Source organism: Alligator sinensis, unplaced genomic scaffold (assembly GCF_000455745.1).
Source record: "Alligator sinensis unplaced genomic scaffold, ASM45574v1 scaffold502_1, whole genome shotgun sequence".
NCBI classification, from domain to species: Eukaryota; Metazoa; Chordata; order Crocodylia; family Alligatoridae; genus Alligator; species Alligator sinensis.
This window is the reverse complement of record NW_005841896.1, coordinates 2,775,101-2,785,459: the sequence shown is the minus strand read 5'-3', so window position 1 is coordinate 2,785,459 and position 10,359 is coordinate 2,775,101. Positions and strand designations below refer to the sequence as shown.

Genomic DNA, 10,359 nt, shown 5'->3' with positions numbered 1-10,359 from the left:
TCACTAATGAATTTGTGTAAATTTTACCAGCAGCCTAGTTTGAAAACTTCTATTCAGGTTTTACTGGTCCAACACTTACTATGTGATGAGAAACCTGGGGAACCATTTTGCCTCAGTAAAGCATTCTGGACCATGGGAAATATGTTCCCAAAGCATTCTGCAACTGTGCAGTGGACTAGATCAGTGGTTGATGACATTTCTGTAGTAGAGGACCAGACCAATCCAGCTCAGGTCTGAGGAAGGCTGGCAGTAGGACCTAGCCACCACTGCTGTCTGGGCACAGTGGGAGTGAAGTTCCCCATGGTGCAATGTTCTTCAGGCTGCTGCTGTTGAACTCTACCAAAGCTTCCCAGGTGTTTGGGCTAGATCTCATCGATCCTATAACTGAGGCCCCTTCCAACACTTGTGCTTCTATGATAACTTTGCATCTTGTCTCAAATCCCTTTATTAAATTGTACAGAAGACAAAGCTTCCAAAGACCCAAACCCCAATGCTTTTCAATTTACAAGTATTTTCATTGACTTACAATGAAAGGGAGGGAAATGTGTTGCCCAAAAGCTTGTCTAACATCTCTCCCAACTATAGAATTTGTCCAATAAAAGATACAAACAAATACATCCTTGCCTCTTGTATATTTCTTGGACTATTGGGTTTACAAAATCCTTCAAACTCTACTATTCATTGACTTACACCAGCAGTTCTCAACCTTTTTAAATCCAAGGCATCCCTCAGGAGACTCAAGGCACACCTTGAGAGACTCAAGGCGCTCCTCAGGAGACTCAAAGCGTATGATTATCAAGGATAATAAAGCACCATTGCTGATGCATAGCAGGTGCACGTGGGTGCACATGCACCCCCTTGAGAAAAGGCGCCGCCAACACTGGCTGGTTGGAGCTCACCACCCCTCCTGCTCTTCGCCACCAACAGCATTGTGGCTGCCTGCGGGAGCTCTCCGCTTGCTGTCACCACGCTCCCACCACCAACAGCCCTGCCGCTGCCTGTGGGAGCTCGCCGTGCCCCCCAGCCTCCAGCACCCCAGCGTTCATGTAAGGCACCCCTTTATAGACTCAAGGCACCCCTCAGTAGACTCAAGACACTTTTCAAGAGACTCAAGGTGTATGATTATCAAGGATAAAGGCACCCCTTTATAGACCCAAGCATGATAAGGCACCCCTTTATAGACACAAGATACTTCTCAGGACACTCAAGGCAGCCCTCAGTGGATTCAAGGCAGCCCTTGACAGACTCAAGACACTTTTCAGTAGATTCAAGCACCTCTAAACAGACTCACGACAACCCTTAGGAGGCTCAAGGTAACCCTTGATAGACTCAAGGCGCTCTTCAGAAAACGTCAGCTTTGAATCTCAGAAAATGAGGGCTGGAAGGGACCGCAGGAGGTCACATCTAGTCCAACCCCTTGCTCAAAGCAGGACCAGCCCCAACTGGATCATCCCAGCCAGGGCTTTGTCAAGCCGGGCCTTAAAAACCTCCAAGGATGGAGCTTCCACCACCTCTCTAGGTAACCCGCTTCAGTGCTTCACCACCTACAGATCCCTTGCTGCAACTTAATTTTCACTTGCTTGACTAGGGGCAAATACTAGAGCAATTCTGCCGCAACAGACTCAGAAAGACCCCGAGCAGCTCTGCCTGTTTTTAGCACTCCTGGAGTCCTATTGGAAATCTCGAGGTTTCTCCTCTGAACTGCATTTGCCCCCTCACAGGGCTGACACGGTGCAGCACTCCCAGGGCACCCCTTGACAGACTATGGGAATTGCTGAATTCCTTGTTTTCCTGTACAGTATTTGATTTTATTGAGGGGGCAAAGTGCTTCCCTAACTCCTCTCACATGGGGGTTTGAGGGCAGTGGCCAGCGCACGCAGGGTCAGTTGGGATGCTTCCCAGCTCCCCTCAGCTTGGTGCAGCCCCGGGCCTAGCTGCCAAGTATAATCTGATGCCACAGGGGAGCAACACAGGCATGCAGTTTGCTGCTTTCTCCTCCCAACAGACAACACTGCACTGCATGTAGTCATGAGTACTTCATTTATTAATTACGATTGCCATACTTATGAAAGCCAGCTCACAATTATGAACAAGCCGTTGCCTGCCAGGCCCGCACGCCCGGAGGAGGCCAGAGAGGAGCAAGGGCAACGGCCCACAACATCTCCACCTGCCCCGGAGCCCTTGTAACTGCTCTAACAGCTCTGAACGTACGCGAGGGAGGATCCGAGGGGGCCCACGCAGCCAATCAGCTCTCGAGTCTCTTGACGCGCCAGACCGATGGCCAATCAGCGTGCGCAATGGGGGCGGGGCCCCGCGGGCGAGGAGAAGGCAGGGCGGGGAGGCGGGAGTCCGGCGCTGGCCGCCGTTAGGGGATGTGGCCGCTGGGCGCGGCGGCGGTGCTGGGCTGCGCACTGGTGCTGCTCGTGCTGTCGCTGGTGGTGAGGCAGCTGCTGAAGCAGAGGCGGCCGGCCGGCTTCCCGCCGGGCCCCGCGGGGCTGCCGCTCATCGGCAACATCCACGCCCTGGCCGCCGAGCAGCCGCACGTCTACATGAGGAGGCAGAGCCAGCTCCACGGGCAGGTAGCGCGGCGCCTCAGCGGCGGGGCGGGGCGCAGGGCCCAGTGCGGGTCCCGCCCCTGGGGCTCTAGGGACGCTTCCTGGAGCGGCAGGAGCTCCTCCGGTCCGAGCAGGAGCTGCCTCTCAGGTTCCACGGGGGCCTTAGGTCTAGTGGTTAGAGCCGGCGGTGTCAGTCGTGGGAGAAGGGGGGCAAGCCAAGGGAACGCCGGGTTTCACAGCCAAGCCAGAAGGGTTGCCAGGAACAGAGGTCGGGGAGCAAGCCGGGGTCAAACCAGGGGTCATGTGCGGAGCCAGGGGGTTACCGGAAGCAGATGTCAGGAAGTGAGATGAGGTCAAACCAGGGCTCCGAAGTCCAGGGCCTGGGTACACGAGGGAGGGACATAGGAACAGGCATGGACCAGAGCTGTGCCCAGACTGAGGCCTAACTGTGTCCCGTTGTGGGCCTGGCGGACAGGACCAGCACATGGGTGCCCAGCTTCTGGGGGTCTTCAGGGAATGGCATTCAGGATGAGGCAGCACCTGGAGCTCAGGAGTTTCACAGGTCTCAGTCCCCAGTTCTGCTGGGCAGGCATGCAGAGCCCTCCGGGTGGCATCTGGGGAATGGGTAGAGCACCATACCATTTCTCACTGCTGTCTGGATGGCGCCTGTGCAAGAGGACACCTCGCTGGTGGTAGAGAAGAGCCCACCATTCACATTACAGAACATCCTCCTGGGAAAGTGTCAATATTTCCATTATTTGTGGCACAAAATGTCCTTCCATGAGGGGCACAGACAGGACCAGTATTCGTAGCATAATCCTCCAGTGGGGTGCAGAAAGCACCAGCACGCATGGGAAAACTCTCGCACAGGGTGTTGAGAATGCCACTGATCAGGATAGTGCCAAAACAACAGTTATAGGCTATTCAGGGTGCCTTGGGGGTGGAGGGAGTGTTAAAAGCCCCATCCATTTGCTTTTACATTTTTTTATTAGACCGGTTGGATTATGTTAGATTTAGAGTGCCACTGTTTGCAATGAAAAATGCCCCTCTGGAAGAATGGCAGGAGTGCAGATGATCAGGGCATGGGTGATCTGCACAGTGAGGGCAGGATCCAGAAGTGGGGATCAAGTTAAGCTGTAGTCAGGAACCAGAGTTGGGGTTGGAGAGTATTAGGTGTGGACCCACTCAGGGATCAAGGCACTGACTAGGGCTGGGATAGGCGAGCAAAATTCAAAGTTGAATCAGGTCAGGAAGGTTAATCCAGGAGTGAAATCCTGGGATGGGCATAATCAAGAAACCAGGAGATCAAACCGAGAGTGAAGCCAGAGGGAGCACTAAAGCAGTTTTGAATCAAATTGCCCTGTTACCTGGATACTTCCTATTCCAGGTCAGGGGTTTGTTTATACATGTGAAGTTGAGTTTTAGGTGCCTTCAGCCAGCCCCTCCAGTGACATGGAGTGGACAGTGGTTTAGGTCCCACTGGAGACTTCATAGTGGCTTTGATGGACCTGAGTGGCTAGTTACAGAGTGACAGACTGAAATGAGTATGGGAAATGATGGGGCACTTATTAGAAAAAAAAGAGTGCATCCTAGGATAGCAACACACCAGTCTATAGAAGATTCTAAACTAGGTTTGAACTAATGCAAGTCAGTAAAAATACTGACCTGGTCTAAAGAAAGAAATCTGATGGTAGTGGAGCTATGGGAAACTATTAGGAATAAAGGAGAGTTAAAATGGAAAAATAACAGGACAGCCTGACAGATGTCTGATGCCTGTGTACAACCTTTTTTCACAAAAAGGTTAACTGTAACCAGATTCTTTGTACATTTAGGTTTAAGGAGATAGGTGCAGATTAAAAGAATATATAAATTACTCAGATAGATTCAGATTAATAGATTATGATGCAATGTATCTTGGGGTACTTAAAGAGGTAACCAAAGCAATATTTGGAATATTAATTTTTATCCGGAAAACCTATGGTAAGTGGCAAACACAATACCCATCTCTTAAAGGGAGGACCTGGGAAATTATAGACCAGTCATTCTAACTTTGTTACCTAAGAAGATATTAAAGCAGATTATTAGACAGAGATTTATAAGCATTTGGAAAATAATAAAGTGATAAGCAACAGCCAACCTGGATGTGTTGAGAATAACCCTGTAAAACCAATCTAATTTCCTTCTTTGACAGAGTAACTGGCTTGATGGATAAGGGTGAACCAATAGATGTGATATATCTCGATGCTATGTGCAATATGTCTTTGACTTGGTCTCACTCTCACATAATATTTTCTTAAGCAAACTAGGGAAATATGGTCAAACTGAAATCACCAGAAGGTGGGTGTACAACTATTTGAGTGCAGTGCCAAAACCAAGTTGATGAGGAGTAAGTTTAGCAGCGTACATGATGCAAACAAGAAGTCTGGGGCCTGACAGCACACCACACTGTTTTACTAGGAGTTATCCCCAAGGAGAGGGCCATCGAAACCCCACACACTTATGGCACCATGGGGGGTGGGGCAAGAGGATTTGATGCCGGAGACCCCTTTGGATGAGGAGGAGGTAATGGGAGACCCCTCAATGGTGGGACAACCGGATGCCCAGGAAGGGGTTCCCAGGGGCCACAGTGGAAGAGCACAGCTGCTGCTGCCTGCCCCTGAGGAGACAAGCATGTTGCTGCTGATCCCCACTTTGACTAAGGATGTGAAAACGGAGGTCCAAGTGCAGCTGGAAATCTGCTCTTAGGACATTTTCTTGCCCTTGATCAAGACCACAGAGTGTGTTGCACAGGAGGAGGAGATGAGCTCTGACATCATAGACACTGAGACACAGGACCTGAATTCCTGGGAAGTGCCCTTCACCTCACAGGAGCCCACCCCCACCCCAGACCTCAACCTTGCAGATGATGGCCAAGGACATGGGCTCCAATACAGCATTCCCGACACAGAGGCCACAGCCTGAGCAACCCATGACCAGCCTTCTTTACCCTTGTCCTGATGACTCTGGCTCAGAGGAAAGATGCCCATCAGCTCTGGAAGTTATGACTAGCCACAGCTCCACACGGCTGGGAGGACCCTGTGGTCCAGGGTAGATACATGCAGTGACTCAGGGGAGAAGGGGAAGGAGGGGGAAAGGGAATGTTTTAAGAGCCGCACTGGCATTCCATGGAGTGATGATTCCCTGAACTGTTTCTTTTACGATACAAGTCACCTCCAGACCCTCCTTCCCCACCAAGCCTTCTACTTTCCTCACCCTCGGACTGCCTGCCTGGCCACACCACAGCTGGGGCACTGGCCCTGGGGGAGGGGAACCTGGGTACCGGCAGAGAACTCACCATAGCTCCCTAGACGTGTTTGTGTGGAGTGATGAGAGGGTCCAAAAAAACCTTTCTTCATAATACGTTGTTATCACTGAAAGTTTCAGACTTACACAAGGGCTCTGTGTCTCCCTTGTCTGCAGATGCCACATGTGTGCATGTGAGGCTGGTTCACAGTGTACTGGATGGTTCTTAAAGGCCAGCCAACCAACCAAATATCTGATGAGTGCAAGAGAAATTTCAGGAGCCAACAGCAAGGGAGTAAATTGGAAATGTTACAATCTCCGGTCACAGCCTGTGATCTCTGAGTGCACACCGTGGACTCCTGGTGTCAGGAGCTGCAGGTCCAGCTTGAGGAAAGACTAGAGATGTGGAGGAGGGAAATGGACAGGCTGGGCACAGCTTACACAAGGGCTATCCAGACACACGAGTAGGTCACTGAGGTGGCCACCTACAGTTTGGATGAGGCAAACCATGTTGCTGCAGAGCTCAACAAGGTGCAGCACCAGGAGAGGAAATTCATGCACGTGACTCTGAACTGCTTGGTGTCCACATCTGACCCCACTGACTCATGCCCAGTCTCCCACAACTTACCAAACCACACCGTAAGTACACTTTCCTGGAGCAACAGGAACAGAGGTCGTATGGCGGGGATTTCCAGCTGGGTCTAGTGGAATGGTCTCCATGCACACTGACTTGGAGATGTTGGGGAGCCAAGAGGCCCCAAGACAGGCATGCCAAAGCCACTGCGGTAAGGTCCCTGGACAAAGACATCCAATATTGCCTAGCCCAGGGTGCTGTAGTGAGTGAGGGGATCAGGCTGCTAGAGACCCAATGTTGGGGCCATTGGGGACAACAGCGCCCTTCCTGGCTTCACCCACTTCCACCCCACCACCCCTGCCCCCAGCTGCAGGCATTCCAGCCTGAAGGTACAGGCCCCCAGAGCAGTTTCAGACCAGCCCTGAAGGGCCACAGAAGTGCATCAAGGTGGGCAGCTCAGCCCACTGGACTGCTGGGCCAGGCTGTCACTGGAACAGATTCTCCCTCCACAGGCTGCCGGGACTTGGAAAAGGGAGACTGGGTCCTGGGGGCATGGGCCAAGGGCCAGAAGGTCCCTTGAGGGAGAGCCAGGAGGACAGGGCTTTGTGTCTCAGGTGAGAAGCCCCCATACTTTGTGCTTCCTATCCATGGTTCTTTTTTCCCTCAGTTCTAGCCCTGTGCCAAAGGCCCCTAGCACAACCCCCTTTTATTGTGCCCACTCCTTGTCTTAACCAACCCAACCATGGCCATTCTCCATTTCCCACCTCCCCCCTCTCCCTTCAAAGAGTCCCCAGTTGGTATGAACTGGGAAAAGGGAGAGAACATGTTCCGTCACAGACAGTGTTCAGCAGGTTTTCTTTATTAATAAAAATGAGTTTTGCAACTTCAACATTATAAAATGAGGCTGTGTCTTCTTTACACTGGATTCCTGTGAACCCCATTTTGTGGCCCAGGAACTAGAGAACCACAGCCTGGTGCTAATGCAGGGTCATGTGAAACCCACTGCCCCTACTTCTTGGCCACCCAGTTCACAAGGGTGATGAGCAGCGTTTCCTCTAAGCTGCATGGTGTGTGGCATGAGTGCACCTGTGCGGCTGTGCACACCGTGCAGCTTAGAGGGGACGCTGGTGATGGAGTACATACCAGGGCTTCAAGGATACAGCCAGCCTGCTGTTGTGTAGTGTTAGGGCCCCCAACAGTTGTGGAGGGCTGATCCTCAGCCCTATCCCTGCACTGTGTGTGCTCATACCGATATACCCAGTCTGTGCACCATGCCGCCTCTGCTCAGGATTCATGGAATACCTCCACTCTGGTCTTAACAGATATTGTGGAGGACACTCATGGCAACGAGTTGCAGCAGGTTCTCCTCATCCACCTTGAGGCATGCACCGAGAGCCCGCCAACGTGCCTTGTGGTGGTCAAAGGTGCATTCCACCACCAACTACTGCCTGAGGAGGCGTCCTATGAAGCGCACTGTCGGACAGTCCAGCTGCCTCCTATATGGCTTCATCAGCCAGGGCTGGAGGGGGTAAGCTGGATCACTGATGATGAGTGGGGGATTAAGATGTCACCAGTGATGAAATCGGGAAGTCTGGGAGTATAGCACCCACTCTCCATCAGGTTGCATCATGGGCACTGCCTGCACAGCCAGCGTAGATGTGGATGAAGTAGCCACAAAGGTCAACGACACCCTGAAGGACAACTGAGTAGTAGTCCTTGTGGTTGATGAATGCCCAGGCACCTTGGGGTGGGCAGACAGTTGGGAAATATATGCCATCCCTGGCCCCTACACAGTTGGGGAAGCTCATGCGTCGGAAGCCAGTTACCACCTCCCGGGGGTTGATGAGGCAGATAAAGCAGTTTGCCGAGATGGCCTGGATGACCAGGCAAACCTCTTGGACGGCCTCTCCAGCCATGGACCTGTCCACACCAAACTGGTTGGCAATGTAGTGGAGACTGCCAGCGATGGCCACCTGCTTCTCCAGACTGAGAGTTGACTGCATAATAATATCCTGGTATATGATGTGGGGGGCCACCTGGGTGGCGATGTCTTGGCACATGTGGAAGGCCTGGAGCTACAGTTCATCCTCCCAGGCGCCAAGGACAATCTGCTTCTACCAGTCGGTGCTGGTGAGGTGGGCCCAGACCCTGTGCTCAATAGCCTAAAGGTAGTCCCAGAGCACCCTGGCATTCATGGCATCAAGGATGACCTTCATGGGCCAGGAGGAACCTGGAGGCACAGTCGAGGATGCTCAATGGGTGGGGGTGGGGAAGAGGCACAACTGATAGCTCTGTGCTTGTTGGCATGAGGGTACATGCCAGGGCCACCAGCTGCCGCATCAGGTTCAGCTGGATGTGTGTGCTGTCCCATATCTGGTAGTAAGAGTTATGCAGAGCAATCAGCAGGACTCACCACAGTTCCTGGGTGTCCCTGCTTGGGTGCAGGAAGTGGGATGCCATGACATGGTGCGAGATAGCCAGGACACACAGCAAGAGGACAGTAGGGGCTTGTGTGTGTGTTTGCCCTGGCTGTCCTGATGCATGCTGGAAGGGAGAGAGCATTCTGGGAAGAGAGCTCTCCCCCCACAGTGCGACTGGGCATGCTTTGACTGCTGGGTTCTTTCAAATTGGCCGCTGTTTGAAAGAATGAGGTGGGGGGCAGGGGTGGGTTCCCTGCCTGCTGCCCCAGTAGCTGGGGAGGGGGTATTAAATATGAGCTGGCACCTCCCCAAGAGCCAAACAGGGGTGGCTGGGTCAGGCCTGTGCAGCATTGGAGCTTGGATTCAACCAGCCATCCCGGCTGCTGGTGCTTGAAAAGCAGCCAGCAGCACCTTAATAGGGGGTGGGGGCCCACTTTCTCCAGGAGTATCCCTGATGCCTAGTGGTAGTGCTTTGGGGGGGTGCACACCCCCTGAGAGAGCTCCCACACACAGGGAATCCCAACCTAGGCTGCTGCTGTCTCTGGGCAGGTGTGGGAGCAAGCCTACAGGCACAGCCAGACATCAGCCAGCAGCACTACAATCCGCAGTCAGGTGGCCCTGACTAGCACCCTCCACCAGGGAGATTGTATGCAGTGCCTGATGGCACCACCTCCCAAGAAAGCCCCCAATGTGAGGGATTCAAACTCTGCCCCAGGTGCCAGTTCTAGACAGCAGCTGTTGCTGCCGTGCTGTGGCTGCTGTCAAAATGAACATGCCAGGAGCTGGGGCGGGGGTGGGATTCAAGATCTGGCCAGACCTGTGGGGTGAATCCTTGCCCCTCCCCAGCTCCCAGCAGGAACAGGTTAAGGGGTACCATCCCCAACCTCCCTCCATCTTCCCCCTCCCCTCCCCCACTGCACAGGGAGGAGACTGTCTCTTCTGTGGTGGACCTGGAACATGGGATGTGTTTAACCCTTAACCCTCACATGGAACCTGAACAGAAGTTCCCTAAGGCTTTTTGCTCTGAAGCACCTTCAGCTAATAAGTGATTTAATGAGGGTTCATTTTTCATGCCATCAGCCATTTTAAAAGCACTCTGCAGCTGTGAATATGTGTTATGTCATGGCCATAGAGTCCTTTCAGGGGCCTGATCTCTCAAAAAATATGACTTATATAAGCACTTTGGACTGTATGTAGACAAAACATGGCTGACCAGAGAAATCCAGGGCAGCCTAAGGGCCAAAAGGGGAGCACATAAAAAGTGGAAACAGGGAGAGATCACCAAAGACGAATATACCTCCTCTGCTCGTGCTTGTAGGGAGGCAGTTAGACAGGCCAAAGCTACCATGGAGCTGAGGATGGCATCCCAAGTAAAGGACAACAAGAAATTGTTTTTTAGATATATAGGGAGTAAAAGGAAGGCCCAGGGAGGAATAGGACCCCTGCTAAATGGGCAGAAACAATTGGTGAAGGACAGGGGGGACAAGGCTGAACTCCTCAACAAGTTCTTTGCCTCAGTGTTCCTAAG

At 52.5% G+C, this 10,359-nt stretch overlaps 1 protein-coding gene across 1 annotated transcript in view; it reads left to right on the top strand.

The window, feature by feature from the left end:
- Positions 1–1,959: 1,959 nt before the first annotated feature.
- Positions 1,960–10,359, top strand: part of LOC102371536 (vitamin D 25-hydroxylase) — a 33,209-nt gene continuing 24,809 nt past the window's right edge. Inside the window, exon 1 of the mRNA XM_006018242.2 lies at positions 1,960–2,579. Within this exon, the coding sequence (XP_006018304.1) occupies positions 2,373–2,579 (207 nt within the window). The 5' untranslated portion in view covers positions 1,960–2,372. The remainder of the gene's footprint in view (positions 2,580–10,359) is intronic.